This window comes from Cebus imitator, unplaced genomic scaffold (assembly GCF_001604975.1).
Source record: "Cebus imitator isolate Cc_AM_T3 unplaced genomic scaffold, Cebus_imitator-1.0 Scaffold10, whole genome shotgun sequence".
NCBI lineage: Eukaryota > Metazoa > Chordata > Mammalia > Primates > Cebidae > Cebus > Cebus imitator.
This window is the reverse complement of record NW_016107325.1, coordinates 1,621,173-1,642,751: the sequence shown is the minus strand read 5'-3', so window position 1 is coordinate 1,642,751 and position 21,579 is coordinate 1,621,173. Positions and strand designations below refer to the sequence as shown.

The 21,579-nt window shown below is 38.6% G+C and overlaps 1 protein-coding gene across 1 annotated transcript; it reads right to left on the bottom strand.

The window, feature by feature from the left end:
* Positions 1-1,842: 1,842 nt before the first annotated feature.
* LOC108317028 (rab GDP dissociation inhibitor beta) lies at positions 1,843-4,112 on the bottom strand. Its single transcript, XM_017547196.2, has 2 exons — positions 2,394-4,112; positions 1,843-2,363 (listed from the first exon to the last, which is right to left on the bottom strand). The coding sequence occupies exon 1, from the start codon at positions 3,989-3,991 to the stop codon at positions 2,654-2,656; it is 1,338 nt and encodes a 445-aa protein (XP_017402685.1). The 5' UTR covers positions 3,992-4,112; the 3' UTR covers positions 1,843-2,363; positions 2,394-2,653.
* Between the last annotated feature and the right edge of the window lie 17,467 nt (positions 4,113-21,579).

Below are 21,579 nucleotides of genomic sequence, written 5' to 3'. Positions count from 1 at the left end.
AAAAAAAAAAAAAAAAAAAAAACAAGAACCCTATCATTGAAAGATAATTTATTGTGTTTAGATCTCAGTTTTCATTGATTTTCTAGTAGTGAGGCTAAGCCAACATTTTTGCTATACTACTTTACAGGTCCCTAGTCAATTTTTACTTAAAAATATTTTAGTTTAATTAGGAAAATTTTAATAACTTTAAAAGAAAATCATTGAGTGTCTTCCTTGGACAAAGAACTGTGCCAGTCATTAGAATGAAGAAAGTAAGCAGGTTCCTGAAGGACAAATTGTCAATGAGCCCAACGCTGGCAACTCATAATCTTAGTTAATTGAGTTATTAGTATTGGTTAATTATGGATTTGGGAATAAAAAGAGAAAATAGCTCTGGGTGGCTCTGTAAGAACTTCAATAACTTAAGCAGGAAACGTAGGGGGAACAATGACAGTTTAAGAGAAAAGAAAAGTTCAAATTTAAACATGTTGGATTTGAAATATATGCAGATTTTTTACCTAGTTACATATTTAAAAAATACTTATGGAGTACCGACCACATACTAGACTAGGCCCTGTGCTAAGCTTTGGAAAAATAAAGAAACTGAAGTCATAATTTAGTGTAGTTGTTTTCATTTGTGATTGTGTGCATCAAACATTTCATGTGAAGTGTTGTTAAAATATAAATTCTGACTTTCTCCCCTCAGAGATTTTGAGGTTGGGTGTAGGGCCTAGCAATCTGGATTTTAATTGAAATATATAATAATTCCGATAGATTTGGACCATGAACCATACATTGAGGCTCATGGGTTCAGTGGCAGAAGTATATTAATTTTAAAATAAGAAAACTGGAATAGCTCATTTGGAGGGGTGTTTGGAAAGGTGTCCTGGTGGTGATGACTGAGTATGAATTCCCCTTATAGATAGGGAGAGCAAAATTTAGGAAAAGCAATCTAGGCAGAGGCAGGCTTGAAGCATTGAGGGAGGAATGCATAAGAATAACATAAATGGATAATTATGATTTGCTTGATAATACTAGATTTTACAGATTGACAAGCAACGAGGTAAAGATCGTTGGCTGAGCTTGAGCTGTATTTGTTCAAGATTTTGGATTTTTACTGTTCAAGGGATAGAAACTTTTTTTTTTTTAGACATGCATTTTATTGCATTTTAGGTTCTGGGGTACATGTAAAGAACATGCAGGATTGCATAGGTACATACATGGCAATGTGGTTTGTTGCCTCCAACCCCATCACCTATATCTGGCATTTCTCCCCGTGTTATCCCTTCCCAGCTCCCTATCCTCCAGTGTCCCTCCCTTTTTAAAGTTGAAGTGTGATACTCTCAGGGTTTTGGATAGAGAGCGGTTGGGTGTATGAAGAATAAATTTGAAGTAAGCAAGCTGCAGGCTGGGAGACCAATGAACAGAAGTGCTACATATTTATTGCCCTTCTTTCAAGCAGTCTAATCACACGTGGAATAAAATCCAAACTTTAATTGTATGTGTTAATCTATTTAAGAGATAGTTTTCTAGATCAAGAGGAAAGACGAAGCAGGATCATTTCTACTAGCAGAGTGGGTCTTCATTAAAGACACAGTCTCTTAGAGTACACATAAGGCACAAGTATACAAGCTATGTACTCTCTTTATAAGGTTAAGGTGTGTTTAACTTTTAAGAAACTGCCAAAATGTCCCCAAAGTGCTTGGACCATTTCATACTCCCACTGACATTTTTCCGCATTTTCACTCATACTTAACTTTTTAATTGTAGTCATTTTGTGGGTATATGGTGGTATCTATTTGTGGTTTTAATGTATGTTTCCCTAATGACTAATAATTTTGGGCAGATTTTTCTTTTTTTTTTTTTCCAGAATTTGGCTTTATTTTGCAGTACAGAAATCATTTGGAGCCATTTTGAGGCAGAAGTAGAGGCTCTGTCAATACTGCATTGCAGCTTGGTCCACTGAAGAAGCCACGCCTGAGACAAAAGATGCTCTCTACACTTTACCCGCTTTATGTTCGCTTCCTCTCCCCTTTTCCCTCATCAACTTTATTAGATTAAAACACCACATACGGGCTTTCTCCACATGACTCCCTGTGTCTGGAGTTTGGTTAGAATGTTATGCCCACATAAACCAAATTTGTGGCTATGCTATTTGGACCCTGCCATAACACTTGACATAATACAAAATATAAAGTCATAGGGAAAACTGGATGCCGTCCCAAACCATGGAATATTCAATTTAGAATCTCCTGAATGTCAAGAGGACAGATGGCACACAACCTGTATGGATCCAGCTCTTGAGCAGAAGCACATAACTGTAAAGGCTACACTGATTAAAGATACAAATACTGTCTCAGTATCAGTACCCCAATGTTTACAAACTGCTGTATTGGTATCCCAATGTTTAAAACTGATCCTCCACTAGGAAAAAAAAAGCCAGTTTGCTTAAAGTGAACAGAATATGAGAACTGCCAATTCTGAATAGCCACTCCATGAAAACAAGTTAATACATAATATTAGAAAGATGAAGGGAGGAATATTTACTGGCACAGCGCTCTTCATTCTCTCCATTTTGATTACAAAAGCAGGCCTTACAATACTGATTTCACATCATATGCATTATTTGCCACATTGTAAATTTGTCCTAATTAGATAATAACATGTACTGCTGTTAGTCTTCCCCATAGATGTCGTTTTTCTTGCGCTTCATTTCCTCAAAGTCAAACTCTGATCCTGTCATCCTCTTATAGATGTTTTTAATGTCATCACATGTTGTCTCGAAATGAGTGGTAGCATCGTATGTGCGGGAAATAAAGATCTGGCTTTCTGTTCCCAAGTCTTTCGGTACCAGGAGGTCACTGATGCTAATAAATTTCTGTTCAATTGGTTCCAAGAGCTCCAAAGCTGGTCTGATTTCCTTCTCAGGCTCCTTGGTTTCCACAGTGGTACTAACTATGGCGATGTACTTCCCTTGTGCCGCCACATTGTGCGCAGAGGAGATCATGCAGACATAGATATCTGACTTTCGATTGACTTGGTTCTGCGGAATAATGATCTGGCAGGAGTTGGCATCATTGGTGTTCTTGATGGGGTGGCTGAGGATGCAAATGACTCTGATCACCTGGCCCACTTTTTCTACTCGATCTTTTACATAGCTGGGGTCACAGATGAGCTGCTTACAGCGAGCAATTTCTCCTTCAGATTTTACACCAATTACTTTTCCATTCTGCACAATGATTTCTTCAATGGGTTTATTCAGCATATAGGTACCTCCATAAATAGCACTTAGCCTTGCAAATCCTTGGGGCAATTCTCCAAGGCCATAGAGTGGGTAAAGGTATGGGCTTTTGCCATATCTTGCCAAAGACTCACTGTAAAGTTTAATTCTATTAATGGTTTCACAACATGGTTGATCTAAGTAGTCATCAGTTCTGTAAAGTGCAAGAGCATGACCTGTAAAATCTATAACATCTTGGCCCAAATCAAATTTCTTATACACCTCTCGCATTGTGGTCTTCATAGGATCAATGCCTTCAAAAGTTCTCGGATCTTTTTCATCGAAGTTGGCAACATACACTAGGAATTTCCTGAAGCGACGTTTTTCAAACAGTCCCATTAAACTAGATGCCAGGGCTTCTGCTTCAGTGGAAGGAACCTTGTAGATTTTTCCACGCTTATAGACAAAGCTTCCTTCAGTCACTTTAAAATCCAGATAGCGAGTTACCTCTGTATAAAGCAGCATCTTAACCAGCTGACCATTAGCCATAAGGAACTTGGGAATCAAGTCAACATTCCAGTCTCTTCCTCTCCCCATTGACTCTGGTGGTGATCCTGGTATTTTAAATCTTTTGTATAAATCTTCCAGTGGTGTTATAGATGCACTCTCTCCTCCATAGTAAGGGTTTCGATCCATATGAAGAACTTTCTTGCCATTCACTGACATTATACCAGACAGGATACATTCCGTCAGGCCAGTGCCCAGCACGATCACGTCGTACTCCTCATTCATGGCGGGGCAGGCGCGGACGCAGGACCCGAGAAAGGAGAAGGCGCAGGGGCTCCGGGACCACCCTACGAGGCTGGGAGGCGCTCTCGGGCGCGAGGGAAAGGGGAAGAGAGAGCAGAGGAAAATCTGGGCAGATTTTTCTGTGCTTATTTGCCATCTGTCTACATTCTTTGGTGAATGATGTCTTCAAATTTTTGATGAATTTGTTAATGGATTGGTTTTCTTATCATGTAGGGGCACAAGGAAACCTTTAAGGATGATAGGTAGGTCTATTATCTTCATCCCGGTGTTGCTTTCATAGGTATAGACACAATATCAAAATGTATTCAGTTGTACAACCTAGAAATGTGCAGTTCATTGTGTATATATTATACTTAAATAAAACTGTTAAAAAAAAAAAAAACGAAGGAAAGAATAAGGACAATTCCTGGATCAAAAAAAGAGTTCAGTGTTTTAGTTTCTTATCATTCCAGGCAGGAAAAAAGCAAGTGATATCATTATTATAGCTTGTAGAGCCTCAAGAAATGAGGTTCCTGCATCTTGGGTTCTAGGAAGGAGCTGCAGTTCTGGTCTCAACAAGGTCAGTGCAGAGTCTCTGGTTTGTGCAGTGCTGCCTTAGGCTGTTAGAGAGAGCAGGAGGTTGTGTGCTCCCTGTATGGGCCCAGCCAGATGCCTTCTCACTCTGTTCCCTGGGCACGAAGTACCCACCAATTCATTTAAAACATTTAAATGGACGCCAGTCTCAAACTTAGAGTTTGTCCCATTGTTTCTACATTCAAATTGTTGTGTTATGATTGAGTTGTATAACATTTAAAATGAAGGCCTATAGGTTTCAATTACAGCACTGTTTGAAGAAAATCTTTATAAATATGATATTTGTGGGACAGAGTTGCTCCAGACTCCAGGTCCAGGGTCAAGATCGTGCCAGGGACTCTTTCTAAGAATGATGGTGAGGGCTTTGGAAGTATAAAGAGAGTAAGAGTGGAGAGAGAGGGGAAAACTCAATGCTTGGGAGCCTTTGGTGAGTTAGAATTTCTCCGTGAGTGAGACAGCAAGTACAAAACAAATGAAAGATTTCTACTTGGGTGAGTGGGTGAATGCTATTTTTTTCCCATGGGTCCCCATCTTTAGCACACAACAAAGTCACTCCCAGACTGCTGGCCCCGCCCCTAAAGTTTCCAGTTAGTTTTGGATGGAGAATAAAAATTTATCTTTCCAAGTTCTCTTGAGGCTGATTGTACTAGCTGTGGGACCACACTTTGAGAAACCTTGGCTTTTGCTGAGAAAGGTGAGCCTAGATAAGTAATAAGTCTGTAGTGGGATGATGGTAGCTTAGATTGTGGCCGTACCAGGTTTGAGGTGACAATGGGATATTTGGTTAGAAACATCTTTTGTTAAAAAAAGTTGTCTTGGATTTTAGGAAAGAGGCCAGGCCTTGAGGTCTTTATGGAGCTAAAGTACTCTATTTGATATTGTGTACATAAGATTACTCAGGTATCTATATGCCCAAGAGACACAAGACAAAAAAAGGGCTAAGAAAAACCCTAGGAAACTCACATGAAGGGGGCAGAGAGAAAAAGCAGTTAGAGAAAGGAGGAAGACTGGAAGAGAATAATACCATAAAATTCCAGGCGGAAGAGAGTGGAAGATGGTTAACATAATCAGATATTTCTAGGAAGTTAAGCAAAATATATTCTAAAACTAGTCCTTAGCAGGGCATGGTGGCTTGTGCCTTTAATCCCACCACTTTGGGAGGCTGAGGTGGGCAGATCACAAGGTCAGGAGTATGAGACCAGCCTGACTAACATGGTGAAACCCCATCTCTACTAAAAATACAAAAATAACCTGGGTGTGGTGGCATATGCCTGTAATCCCAGCTACTCAGAAGGCTGAGGCAGAAGAATCATTTGAACCCCAGAGGCGGAGGTTGCAGTGAGCCGAGATAGTGCCACTGCACTCTAGCCTGGGTGACAGATCCAGACTCCTTCTGAACAAACAAACAAACAAACAAAAACCTAGTTCTTTAGATTTACCATTTAAGAGTTTCTTGATGACCTTAAATAAAATTTTTTATTGAGGTAAAATTCAAATAAAATTAAGTATTTTTAAGCAAACCATTCAATATCATTTAATATAGTGACAATGTTGTGCAATGAACACTTCTACCTAGGTCCACAAATTTTCATCACCCCAAAAAGAAACCCTGTACTTGTTAAGCAGTTACCTCCCATGCTGTCTTCCTCTCAGTTCTGGAAACCAATCTACTTTCTATCTTTATGGTTTTATCATTCTGAATATATAATATAAATAGAATCATGCAATACATGGCCTTTTGTGTTTGGCTGCTTTTGCACAGCATAAAGTTTTCAAGATTTATCTCCTTTATGGTATATGTTAGTATCTCATTCCTTTTTTAAGTTAAGTAATATTCCACAGTATGTGTATACCACAATTTGTTTATCCCCTCACCTGTTGACGAACATTTGGGTTGTTTGCACTTTTTGGCTATTGCGAGTAGTGCTTCTATGAATATGCACACATTGCACACACAGTATGTGTATTGGTTTGAGTACCTGTTTTCAGTTCTTCTGGGTATATACCTAAGAGTAGAATTGGTAGGTCATAGGGTAATTTTATGTTTAACTTTTTGAGAGGCTGTTTTTTTTCCAAGTGGCTGAACCATTTTACATTCTCATCAGAAATGTCTAAGGATTTCAGTTTCCTCACATACTCACCAACAACTGTTATTTTTTAATAGAAATGTATTGACTGTTAATTTCTATTACTAACAGAAAACAATAGTTGTTGGTGAGCATGTGAGGAATAGCCAGTGGATGTGAAGTGATACCTTATTGTGGTTCTGAATTGCATTTCCCCAATGACTAATGACGTTGAACATCTTTTCATGTGCTTGCTGTCCATTTGCGTATCTTATCTTCTTTGGTGAAGTGTCTATTCAAATTCTTTTTTGAAGAGACAGGCTCTTTCCATTTTGTCCAGGCTGGTCTTGGACTCCTGAGCTCAAGCAATCCACCTGCCTTGGCCTACCAAAGTGCTAGGATTACAGGGGTTAGCCACTGTGCCTGTCCTTGTTACTCATTTTTAAAATGACTGTCTTTTTGCCTTTGAATTGTAAGAGTTCTCTCTATATTCTGGATTTGCAAATATTTCCTCCTATTCTGTAGGTTGTTCTTTCATTTTACTTTCCTGACAATATTCTTTGATGCACAAAAGTTTTTAATTTTGATAAAGTTTAATTAATTTATTTTTCTTTTGTCATTTGTGTTCGTGCCATATCTAGGAATTCACTGGTAAAACTACATCCATGAAGATTTTACTACTGTTTTTCTAAGTCTTACAGTTTTTGCTTTTACATTTAGATTGCTGATCAGTTTGGGGTTAATTTTTCTATATGGTATCAAGCAAATAATTTAATAAGAGTAATAAGGGTAAAAAAAGAGTAAGAAAGTGAAAAAGGCTTTTCTTTTAAGAATTTGCATTATTTATTATTAATTAATTTTGTGTTTACTTATTTATTTTCTGATGCCTGTTTCATGAAGGTAAGGACTCCATTTATTTTATTCACTGCTACACCCTTAGGAGCTAGCATTCTAAAACATTATTTTCCATGTTTTGGGTACTGAGAATACAATAGTAACTCAACCAGACATTGTTCCACCCTCCTGTAGTTAATGAAATGGGAGCGTTTCCTGATTCCCCTCGAAAAATATGCAACAGGAGTGTAGCCTGCTTGGTTGCCCTACAGTTCAAACCCCTAGGTGGAGCATGCAAACGGGCAGGTGCAGAGGCTGGCAAGCACTTTTGGGCTCTGGCCCCACGGCAGCGTCTAGGGGTGGGTGTCCGTGCGTCCGAAGTCCAAGTGGGCGTGTGTTACCAAGCTCTTTCAGATTTGCCATCTACAGATGGCTTGTGTGTTAGTCAACTCAGTGGACCCTCTGCCTTATCACAAGGGCGCGGCAGGGGGCAGTGTGACAGCCTTCTGTACCCGGAGTCCTTGCCCAGTGTACCGGAAAAATCGGATCACACGTGACCTGCAAGGATGCATGCAAGGTTTTATTGAGCGGTGGAGGTGGCTCTCAGGGAGATAGATGGGGAGCTGGAAGGTGGGGATGGAGTGGGAAGGCAGTCTTTCCCTGGAGTCGGGCCACCCACGGCCCTTGGCTGAACTCCCCTCAGCGTCCAGATATCCCTCCTCTTTTTTCTTTCTCTGCTGCGGTTGTTCCCCCGTTGCTGGTCTGCTGGTTCCGACATTCAGCTGCTGTGTCTGTGCCTGCTATGGTCTCGGTTTTATGTGGGGGAAGGATGGGGCGTGTGGCAGGCCAAAAGGCAACATTTTGGGTGTGAAAACAGAATGCTTGTCCTCATTTGGGGCCGTTGGTCTCCAGGTTTGAGGGTAGGGCCTTTGTTGGGGAACCACCCTCTTCTACCCCGTAATTCCGTTTCCTGTCCACATTAATACTCTAGTTGGGGATACAGAACAAATAACCAGGTTTTAAAAGTGGAATTTTAGGTAGAAAGGCATGCTGGAAAGAAAAATAAAAGACAATAGGGTGAGAAAATAGGGATGTAAATTAGGAAAGATTCTTTAAAGAGGTAACTACTGAGCAGAAACCTCCATCAAATGAGAGAATGAGCAATGGGGAAATTTGGGGGAAGAGATTCCAGATAGAGAAGAAAGAAGGAGTGAAAACCTTGAATTAGAAATGACCCTGGTAGTTTGGGAAGTGGTAGGAATGTTAGCATGGGACTGCAATCTGGGATCCGAGTGCTCTGAGGGGTCATAGGTTCGTCCAAAGAGCTTGGCGAAAGGGGAAACATTTAAAGACACAGAGAGGAAGTCCCTGCAAGCTGTTTTGGGAACAGAGGCCATTGGTCACAGGGGGAGTTGGTGTGAGCTGCTCAGTGGTGACAGCTGTTGTTAAGCAAGTGTCCCTATGCAAGTGGCTTATCATGAATATTGCAGTTTTGAGGAATGCCTGGGATAGTTCCTATTATGGGCATACAAAGGCCTCCTTCATGGCCTCCCAGATCTATTTTATTAGAGTTTGACATTAGTGACTCCATTTTGATGCTGATAACTTTCACATCGCAAGAACCAATTTTTGTCTGCTTAGGGGTAACATCAACTCATTGAGAAAAGTACATGCATATATTTTAATGTCTTCCATAAATACAAAATGGTGTAGTACAATTTTTATAAATAAATCATCAATAAATGTTTTTTCTCATAAGTAATAGTCTGTCATAAAGATTTTTATTTTAAAATTGTCTTATAAACAGGGAATTTTTTAAAAGTCTTGATGAGACTGTCTTTTATTTGAGTATGAATAAAACCTGAATGTTTTTCAAGATGAAGGAATAGAGGTAGTAAGATTGAAGATAAAGGGTGGATATGACCTGATCAAAGTGTGTCCCCAGAGGAGACAGGAAATGGATTTACAAACTCAGGCTGATTATTTGATTAATTGTAGAAAAGGTATTAGCAACACCTTTGTTTTGAAATTGTACCAGTTCTAGGACAGATAAAAATGAATGGAAGAAGGCAAAGTTCAGAGTTTGGGTCTGGTGACTTCTGATTTTCTCAGAGGAGTACAAGATAGACCAATGCCAAGCAGTGCAGAGTTGAGGGTGAGTACTGTCGAAAGGCAACATTGTAACAAATCTAGTTTACAGCATCTCCTCCACAAATTTAGAAAAGGTGCTCTGATGGTAGAACAGTTGGTTTTTATAAGACAGTCTGAGCAGGACCAAACCTATAGCATAATACAAAAAGCAGAGGGGTTAGCACCAGGTTACTTCAGATACTTTCCTTGCAGGGTTAAAAGAGGTGCTTTCTGACTCTACCAGTTAAAAGTGGCCTGTTTGGGTACTTGGCAATGATCTCTTTCTTCTGATTTCTTGAAAGGTGAAATAAACAACTTTTTTAGTTTGGTATCACCTCCGATAAATTTTATTTAACAGTCAGTAGGGGGTGGATACACTTGGTAAAGTTTGGAATCAGCTGTTATGAAGAGAAAGAAATACGCTACCTCAGAACAAGAGAGAAGACTGCCAGAGAGCTTCCAGAGCCCTGCTATCATTTTAACCAATGCCTCTAAGCAAGGGGAAAACACAATGACTGACAGGAGAACAAAGTACACTCCCACAGCATTCTTGAGACAGAGTGACAAAAGGTGACAGGGAAGCAGATATGGTGTAATGATTTCTGACAAATGTGGAAAGAACGGGATAACATGAAAGGCTTTAAGAAAGTGGAATTGCCATATCTAAAAGCATTAGGAGGAATTCTATAGGCTAGAATAAAAAGAAGTCACTAGAGACTTTTGTTGTTTGTTTTATTTGTAGAAAGAGACATTCTTTAATGTCTGCAGGCATGTTAGGACTTTGCCCTTTGAAAATCTATTAGTAATGATATAAAATTCCTTTCCTTTTCTCTTTTGGCAGAAACTGAATTAAATCTTCAGCTTCTTTCTGAATCACTCATTTAGAAGTTTCAGTGATTCATATGCAAGGCTTGAGTTAAAAGAACAAAAACCTGGGTGAGTTTCTGTAGGGTTCCGGCTGAGCAAAGTTGTCATGCAGAATGACATGGGTGCTTGGTGCCCAACCCTTGGCCCTGACAACGTCCACCTGAGGAGCGACCCCTATTCCAACTTACTACTGCTTTGTGCCCTCCCAGGTGCTGCCCTGGGAATGCCCTCAGAATGGGCCATGTCATCTGATCCTGACTCTTCTTCCTCTTCTCACCCATCTTCCTGAAATGATCCTATTCTCTTTATGGCCTCCATTATAGCAAAGAAAAGAGAAGGAAAAAGAAAGGAGTAGAAAAAGAAGTGTCGTGGGAGGAGCAGACAGCAGGCAGCAGGTGCTATGGAGGGCATTTCCGTGCTCTTTTCATGTGCTGTGAAGAAGTGAGATGAAATAAAAATCTTTTTGAAAAAGCTGGAAGCTCTTTCAGATCTCCCCTGCCCTGCTCCCCACCAACTCAATTCCTGCTGTCAGGAGAAAGTGCAAAATAACTTTCTGTGGGTAGAAATGTTGACAATGACTTTGGATCCAATAACGTTATCATAACCTGGAAATAACACTTCCATTTGAGGCTTGCAAAGGCACTGAACTGTGAAACTCAGATTACAGTTAGAGAAATGAAAGAGACTTGAACTCAGGGCCCTTTGGACATTTCCTTCAATATCAAAGAAAAGTTTCTATTTCTCTCTTCTGAAAATAGGGTAGGAAATGGATAGGTGATAAACAGAGAAAAAGGCAAAAGCAACACCTAATTAGAAATGAAACTAAGAGAGGAAAAGAAAAATGGGTTCAGATTAATGTCAGGTTTTGTTATTCCAGGCTCTCAACTTTGTTGACGTTATCACATTCTTTCAGAGGCATTCAGGTCTTATGACGCTGACTGCTTGAGTGTTTTTCTTACTCTTGGAAGCTGAGGATTAATACTCAGGGCTGGGCACACAGGAGACAAGGGTGTGTTAAGCATCCACTCCTGGCTAAGCTAAAAAATGTACATAGAGCTTGAAAGCACCCAAGTCATTTTCAAAGGGATGAAATAAGCCTGAAAATAGGTGAGCTCTGGCTGTATTGGGGCTGGCCTGCAAACACACAAGAAAGGAGCACTTGAAAGCAAAGGAGAGAAGAGCAATGTGCATATTTTACGTGGTGAACACACATGTGTCTGCATATTTATATGCAAATGTACAAACTCCATGTGTGCTTCATGTTTGTGTGTGCATGCTCATATTTATACACATGTGTATATGCAGAGTTCACAGAGCATACCCACACAGATACACATCAGAGTTGCTGACTTTGAGCTCCGTAAGAAAAAAATGACTACTCAGGAAGAAATGAAACAGGCTTTTTAAGGATATTGGCCCTATACTACCAGGTATACTACTTTTTGGAGGGCAGATCATATGTTTTGCATATGTTGATTTTGGGTAGGAGGAGACTCAGGAGCAATATAAAAACTGCTTCAGAATTTTAGAGAAATATCATGAGGAAGAAGGGTTTAACTCATTCCATATGGTTCTGGAAGAGAGAACTGAGGCTGAAGTGTGGCAGATTTCCGTTCTAAATGAGAATGGCTTTCTAACAATTAGTACCAAACAAAAGACACGTGGATTTCTTCTAAAAGTAGTTAATGACATGCTTGCTCTTGTAAATGACATGTGGCAGAGGATGAATAGCCATCTGTCACAGAAACTGTAGGGGGTATTCTTCTATTTGGTGGGGGTTTGGACTACAGTATTAGCTGGACCAACTCCATTCTGAAATTCAATGGTTCTCTGAAATACGTAAAAATGTTTTGAGGCAAGGCAAGTCAGATAATGGTTTTGGTTTACTGACTGCTTTTACTTCATTCAGTGACTTTGGGGCAGATGATTCCTATCTCAGTAGTTCCTATAGATATCTATATTTTCTGCCTTCTGTTTGATTTCTAGTCTTCCCTCTTTTCTCTTTAATTTTTGTGCTTCTATTCTCTTTTCCTTTTCTTTTCTTCTTCCTATCCATGCCTTCTAGATATAAGAGATGGAGTAAAGGCAATGTTTGTCAAGAAAGCAATGAGGAAGAAAAGAAGAATAGAGAAAGGAAAATGTTGAACTCAGTTAACTTTTTATTTTCACTTCAAATCTTGACTGTGTATGAATATGTGAATACATATGTGTATACTAGATTGTGTATGAGAGAGAGAGAGAGAGAAAGAGAACGTGTGAGTAGACCCTCAGTTAACTGTGGTTTCACCTGGGGAATAACAGTTATAGCATTTTTAAGTTCAATAATTCCTTTCCCAAGCAGATGTTTGGAAATGCTGGAGGTTAGGTACCACTTCTTGTCACAAATCCTAGGGGCTGCAAATGGTAATTAACAACAGAAGGGGAGGAATGCTTAATGTCCTGCAACATGCATGTCAGTCCCATCCAATCATGTGTTATACTACCCTAAATAACATGGCTGCATTGAGGAACAGTAGTCAAAGGATGTGGACACAGACTGGGTTTGAATCCTGGTTCCGCCATTTTTAGCTTTGGGATCTTGGACAAGTACTTTAAGCTTCTTGAGTGTTTGTTTTCTCATCTGTAATATGAAGGGTAATAAGAGCACCAACCTCATGTTTTTGTTAGAATTAAATGAATTAATACAAGTCAAGTGCTTAGAAAAGCACAGACACATAAAACACATTCAACAGTGTCATCTATAATTTTAATTTTTCTGAAATGGCTGGAAATGGACTACTTGGATTCGTCTTATATGGTGAGTATGTGAAAGTTTCTATATGCCTTAACTGATTTTTAGAGAACTTGATCATAATGAACCAGTACCTACGAAAGCGTGGCTTATGGACCCCTTGATATTGTGAGGCTTTTGTGATATGACCATGAACACATCTGTGTGCTAGGCTTTGACAAGATAAAATTAATTTGTCTTGTTCTTTTTCTCTTCCTCACACATATGCAAACATATAGTCATATACCAGTAGTATATGCCAGTCACATAAAATTGTAGCACATGTAATTATGTATAGTACATAATACTTGATAATGATAATAAATGATTATGTTTCTGGTTTATGTGTTTACTGTAGTAAATTTATATTTAATTTTTTATAGTATTTACTATATATATACTTTCTAACATCATTTTAGAGTGTACTCCTTCTACTCATTAAAAAAAGTTAACTATAAAACAGTCCCAGGTGAGTCCTTCAGGAGGAATTCCAGAAGAAGGCGTTGTTATCATAGGATATAAAAGCTTCAGGTGTGTTCTTACCCCCGAAGAACTTCCTCTGGGTTAAGACATGGTTGTGGGGGTGGTGATATGGATGATCCTGACACTGTGTAAGCCTAGGCTAATGTGCATGTTGTGTCTTAGTTTTTAACACAAAAGTTTCAAAAGTAAGACAAAAAATTTTAAAAATAGAAACAAGCCTGTAGAATAAATATATAAAGAAAGAAAATATTTTTGTATAGCTGTACAATGTGTTTATGTTTTAAGCTAAGGGAAATTAAGGTCAAAAAGTTAAGAATATTTAAAAGTTAGTAAAGCTAAAAAGTTACAGTAAGCTAAAGTTAATTTATTATTGAAGAGATTTTTAAATAAATTTGGTGTAGCCTAAATGTACAGTGTTTATAAGACTATAGTAGTGTACAGTAACAGCCTAGGTCTTCATATTCACTCATAATTCACTCACTGACTCACCCAGAGCAACTTCCAGTCATGCAAGCTCCATTCCTGGCAAGTGCCCCATGCAGATGTACCATTTTAAAAATATTTTATGAAATATTTTATGGTATCATTTCTATTTTAGATATGTTTAGATATACAAATACTTATCATTGTGTTACAACTGCCTACAATATTAAGTATATTCACATACTGTACAGGTTTGTAGCCTAGGAGCAATAGGCTATGCCATATAGCCTAGGTGTGTCATAGGCTATACTATCTAAGTTCAGGTAAATGCACTGTATGATATTCACACAATGGCAAAATTGTCTAAAGATGCGCTTTTCAGAACATATCCTTGTTGTTAAATGACACATGATTATATACACAACAATTCCCCTAATCCACGTACACACACACAGACAGATGCATTTGTAATAATAAAATGTAAGTCCTAGGATTTTTGTCACATGTATTTGCTTAATAAGTGGGCACAATAAATGCATTTACAATATGTGGGAGGCTATGTAATTTTGAAAAAGTGTTTTCTCTAATTCCTTATATTTGATAAGGTTGTGATTCATGCAACAGACAATTCTTAATCCTACATTGATACTGAATATTATTTTATCTTTTTTAAAGATTGATTTAATAGGCATTTCAGGATTTTGCCACAATCCGACTACATAATCACAGACTGTAATGATCATTCTGTCATAAGTCAGTTCTAAAAGGCACATTTGATTAAATGGAATCTGTTAAAACATTGTAATGCCATAGAAATTGCTTTTAGAAAAAAATCACCAGCATTAGCTTGTTTACTTTTCATTTTTAATTTATTTTATGAAAACAGACCCAAGATTCTTCATAATAGTATGTGCTTTGGTATGATGAACAATATTTACAATTGATTTTGTCCCATCTGTTGAAATAATTTCTCTTTCCCACTTGACCAACTCATTTGGAGGGAAACACAAGTACATATGCAACATGTGGACAGAACCATATGATTCCTCCATGATATGATTATTAAATTTTTCTGTGAATACATATTGAGAAGTGTTAAACTTTTTCCTGCCATTCACAGATACATTTGTTGATGAACATCTGTCACATGTAACTTGCATGTGCTGGAGGCCATATATTACATGGAAATGCAGGAGACATCTTGCAGTTTATTAAAATATGCATTTTTCACGATTTGTTCTAAGGATTAAAGTACTTTATATGAGTCAAGTGCTTAGGAAAGCTCAGATGCATAAGGCATATTCAGCAAGTGTCAGCTATGACTTTGATTTTCCTTAAATGGCTGGGAATGAGATATTGGGATTTGTATTACATGTTGAATATCTCAGAATTTCTAATATGTCTTCATAAGTTTTTAAGGAACTAGAGTTAGTACTCAAAAGTTCCCTGGATAAGATGGAGATATCTTATAATTTATTAACCTTTTTCCCGTTTTCCCCAAGAGTACTTGCTGGCAGAGCTTATGGCCGCAGCATTTACCCAAAGACAATTTTGCCACGAAAGATCTAACTTTTCTTAGTGTTTTTGCATCATTCTAACATATCGACTTTGGACACGAAAGACATCATTCTATATATAGCATTCTGCTTTTGGTAGTGATATTTCTATTTACGAAATATAGTGATTCTTGATTGCTGAAAATGTCAAATCCTCGAAAACGTAGCATTCCTATGTGTGATGTTAACATTGTTCTCGAACAGTCGTTGGCCGCAGATTCATTTGATGAATCTGAGTTTTCTGAAATAGATGATTCTGATGATTCAGACGATTCTGATGTTAGTTCTGTTTAGAAATAACTCCAAGAACAGTTTTTATATTTTACTTTCACATTGAAAATCAGTCAGATCCGCTTCAGCCTCAAAGGGCATGTTTATGTAAAATTAAGTAAGCGCTGGCAGCAGGCAGCACGTTTTTGTTTCTAAACAGGAAGAGGGTTGAAATATGAGTGCTGAACATACCACCTTGCTGCAGGATGTTGATAGTCGGGGAGGCTATGCACATTTTGGGGCATAGAATACACTGGTACTCTGTACTTTCTATCAATTCTGGCGTGAAACTAAAAATTCTCTAAAAAGTAAAATTTATTAAGCACTCAGAAAAATGCTATTGGGATTATAAAATAATAATCATAATAATATCTGAGTAAGTCAGGGTCCACAAAAACAAAACTTTAAATGACAGCCTTTCCCTCATTTATACCCCTACCCATAACACCAATAGGTGGGTTACCAGAATTTATGAGAAATTTCATTTACTGATTTGTGTTTGTTGGCCTTTGAGGCAGCTCAACCTAGAAAGAAAAGCTGACAGTCCTTTGGTGGTGTGACTGGGCTACTCAGGATACTACTGACTTGCCTAAAGTGCTCCTGTTGCATTAGTTTATACAGTAATAATCTGGATATTATTTGCATTATTTTCTTTTGCATTAATTCTTTTGTTTGTGTTTTGTGCATTAAAGATTTAATCACATAAAAAATATGAGTACTGGGGCCAGGCACGGTGGCTCACGCCTATAATCCCAGCACTTTGGGAGGCCGAGGCGGGTGGATCATGAGGTCAAGAGATCGAGACCATCCTGGTCAACATGACATGGTGAAACCCCGTCTCTACTAAAAATACAAAAAATTAGCTGGGCATGGTGGTGCATGCCTGTAATCCCAGCTACTCAGGAGGCTGAGGCAGGAGAATTGCCTGAACCCTGAACCCAGGAGGCGGAGGTTGTGGTGAGCGAGATCGCGCCATTGCACTCCAGCCTGGGTACCTGGGTAACAAGAGCGAAACTCTGTCTCAAAAAGAAAAAAAAATATGAGTACCCACCACCATTTATTCCTTGTTAGCAAAGACACAAAGGCATTGAATAGAGAATCACATTTGTAAAAAGGTCTGTACAGGAAAGCAGTCTGGTGTAGTAAAAAGTAGAGTTTGAGACCTCCAAATTTCAAACTCAAATGTCAACCCCGTTGTTTTCTTGTGGTGTGACTAAGGCACCCTAGAATCTTCACTGAGCTTTAGTTTCCCCGCATGCAAGTTGTGGACTTTAATGCCGATTTTGTTAGAGTTGTGAAAACAGGAGACGAAGAGGTCAAAGTCATTTCACTTGGTGTCTGGTATATAGTAGATGCTCATAAACTATTGTAGCAACTAACAGCCATGGCTGTTATTATCTTTATGTTAAAATTATTTTTTGATTTTTAATTTTTGTAGGTACACAGTAGATGTATATATTTGTGAAGTATGTTAGATGTTTTGGTAAGGCATGCACTATGAAATCATCATATTACGGAGAATGGAGTATCCATGCCCTCAGGCATTTATTCTTTGTGTTACAAACAATACAATTATACTCTTTTAGTCATTTAAAAATATATCATTAAGTTATTATTGACTACAGTCACACTGTTGTGCTATTGAATACTAGGTCTTATTCATTTTCTTGAATTATTTTTTATACCCACTATATGGTTGAAATTTTTGCTAAATGAATACTGTTAAAGTACTGTCATTTGTTTTTAATTACAATATTATGAAATAGTGCTTGCAACAATAATAGCAACAAAAAGACCAAGGACCCAGTCCAACGATTTGCTATGTAGTTAGCAGACAGAAACCTCCAATCTTCAACAACATAGGCTGCAGACTTTAGGGAGAAGACACAAGAATGCCCTGTGTGACTGAAATATACACAAAACTGCTTACCATGCATGGAATTAGTGTTTCCATGCATGCTAAGTTTGAAAGTTTCCTCAAAGTAACCAATATGGGTTTGTGATTTGGATATAGGTAACAAATGAGCTTTAGGTGTGTGTATATATATGTATGTATGAATGCACCTTAATTTATAATTAGGAGCAAGGCTAAAGTGCAATACAAATAAATTACAAACCAGAACATTATGAACTTATTTAACAACTATTAATGCCACAAATATTGTGGTATATACAAGTAGAGGTGTAGAGATTTTTAAGACATAGTCCTTAAAATCAAGTTTTTTAGGCCAATAACCCAGCACTTGCAACACAGATAAATGATAAACGCTATAGAGAGTTTTATGCCACAACCAATAGTGTACACAGAAGGACATCTGCTTTACTTGAAAAGGTCAGGGGAAATGGAAATGCCTTTAGGAATGAATAATAAAGATTAAATAACAGCTATTCAGGAAGACAAAAAGATTGGGTAATTCTAGTCAGAAGGAACCGTGTGTGCAAAGGTACAGACTTCATTGAATGTGGATATATGATAGGTCAGGGAAACACAAGAAATAAGTACAAAGGGGTGAACAGGGACCAGATCATCATATTGTTTGTATAGGATATTACGAAGCAAAAGAAGAGGCCCAATAATCAGCAGTAGTAGGCAGAAATTTATCAGTTGCCCCTACAAGTTAGTGAAGTAAACATTTCAAGGAATCCATATCATTTGGGTTGTTTGTTTTTGAAACTGAATCTTGCTCTGTTGCCAGGCTGGAGTGCAGTGGCCTGATCTCGGCTCACTGCAACCTCCACCTCCGGGGTTTAAGTGATTCTCCTTCCTTAGCCTCCCAAGTAGCTGGGACTACAGGTGCATGCCACCACACCCCACTAATTTTTGTATTTTTAGAAGAGACAAGGTTTCACCATGTTGGCCAGGATGGTCTCGATCTCTTGACCTAGTGATCCACCCACTTCGGCCTCCCGAAGTGCTGGGATTACAGGAGTGAGCCACCGTACCTGGCCTATCATTTGGATTTTTATTATAGGTTCTCTTTTACAAGTTCTTCTTTCCCTGTCCTAATTCTGCTCCCTAAGGGAGCCCACACATTGTGACCACACTGATTGTATATTTTTGTGCTCCACGTGGGCCACAAACTGCTTAGAAGTGGAGTTTTTGGTAGAACAAAGGAACTTGTATTTGTGTAATGCAGTGGAAGACATATTGGTGAGCTGACAGTAGTTACAGCTTGTTCTGCAAAATGATTCTGGAGCCCGCTCGCCAAATAACAACTCTACTTTGATATCTAACTTTATTATCCCATTTCTTGCATTTATTTCAGGAATTAAGAACCCTTACAGTGTCTTTCTGTGCCTGAAGCCTCTCCCCCTGTGATTTCTGACCTGAGATGACCGTTCTTGCATGATTCAGTTCCCCATGCTGGGTTTCCCCAATCTTTCTCAACCTTTCATGACAATCTCCAGCTGAAATTATCCTGAATACCTTAATGATGAGTTAGATTTTCTGACCAGTTAATTTACCGTCAGATGCTAATGGCTTCCCATGGCTCAATTGATTGACCTTCTCCAAGAAAAGGATTATTGTACTTAATGTTTTCTTCATTATATTTCCATTGCCTCACTTCTCTTTCCATACCCAATTTATGTTCTTTTTGCAGTATTATATGTGTATTTGTAAATCCTTTTCAATATTTTCCTTTTTTTTTTGAAACAAAACTACTGAAATAAAGAATGGGCAAAAAGCAATACCTTTACTATTAAAGGGTCCTTTAAAGTTGAAACTGAAGGTGGGCCTTCATGGTGAAATGGTACCAAAGTAGGCTGGCTTAAGTGACATTTTGAGCAGAGGAGTCTGGGTCTCTCCTTAAATTACATAGCCCAAGGATGTGCAAAGGTACAGACTTCATTGAATGTGAATATATGATAGGTCAGGAAAACACAAGAAATAAGTACAAAGGGGTGAACAGGGACCAGATCATCATATTGTTTGTATAGGATATTACGAAGCAAAAGAAGAGGCCCGATAATGAGCAGTAGTAGGCAGAAATTGATTTTACTGCACCAAAGAAGTTCTTTGCTAAAATTCAATTATTCTCACCGTTTTTAATTTTAGAGTTTGCTAAAAGTGTTAATGGTTTGCTTTAAAGAGTCATCAGAGCCACTGTAACACTGGACAAATCAGCAATGTAACAATGCAGTGTAACAATGTTCCAATATGACTATAATATCAACTGCAATTATTGAACTCTTGATTTTGTCACTCTTCTTACTCTTTTTCCTTTCAGATGTAACATTTACTGTCTTGACCATGATTTTGAAATGAGATGGTTCCTTTGACCCTTCACAGGATTTATGAAGAGGGTGGCTCATTTACTCAGCCTACTGCTCTTAGCCCGTCACAAGAAAGGGAGTACACAGGTGTGTGAGTGTAGGGTCAGGATGAGTGCTTCTGGGCACTGGCAGGAGGAGAATTTTGTGCCACCCCAGGGCAATGTCTGGGGGAATCCTTGACCCCTGGAGCCACAAAGGGCATGTGTTACAGTTTGCTCTTTTAGATTTACCACCCGCGGATGGCTTAAGTGTTTAATGGCTCAGAGTGACAGCCTCTGTATCCCGAGCTATTGTTTGGCATCTAAGAAGAATCAGGCCACACGAATGAAATGAAGATGATAAATGTGGAGGATTTGTTGCTGATGGAAATGGCTCTCAGTGGGAACAGGAACTGGAAAAGGGAAAAAGTGGGAAAGTGGTCTTCCCCTGGAGTTTGGCCATCCCTAGCTGAACTCTTCTCTGAAGTCCCCCATCAAGCTGTCCCTTTGAAGTCAAGCTACTCCTCTCTGACATCCAGCTGCTTCTTCCCTTCTCTCCTTCTCTGCTCCTCCACTCCAGTGGAGCATGGGGATTTTTTGATGCAGGATTGAGGGGCAAGGCAGGCCAGGCTTTTGGAAAAGACATCATTAAGGTGGGAAAAGAGGAATGCATGTTCTCACTTTGGGCTGCAGGTTCAGGCTTGAGGTTGGGGCTTCACCACAGACCTGCCCTTCTCTTCCTAGTATTTCCCTGCTTCTGTCCATATTAATTTCATATATCCTCACCAGGAATAGCTGTTAGGTGAAAGGCATTGCACAATTCCAGCAGGCACATTATTCTTTGGGCAGTATTATCACACTTAATGTTTTCATCATTATATTTCCAATGGTATTCTTATAGCTTTGGAGTTGTGCGATACTGCAGCTTTGCACATGTGTAAGCATACAATACTTGTCTGACTTGGCTCGGTTGTTAATCTGTTCTTCCTTAACCTGTGCTTTTCACCATCTCCTTATAGTGATATTCATCTCAATGTTCATTTTGACAAACCACAGTAACATTGTCCAGATCAAATAAAATGAGACTTTCTTCTTGATTTAAAGTCTGTCTTAGCATTGAGTCTTAGAGAATGGGACTGGCTGGGTGGAGAGTGCTGTAACTATTTCTGCTTTGATAATTTTGTCCTGATTACATACTCTCATTTGTAGCAAAAATAAATTTTACCTGTAGATGAAAAGCTATTTATATTAGTTTTAAAATCCTTTGGGGAGCATGATCCTCCTTGCATTCAGAGAATTTGTATTCTGGGATATCAGCATTACCACTGATGATCATAAACACTTT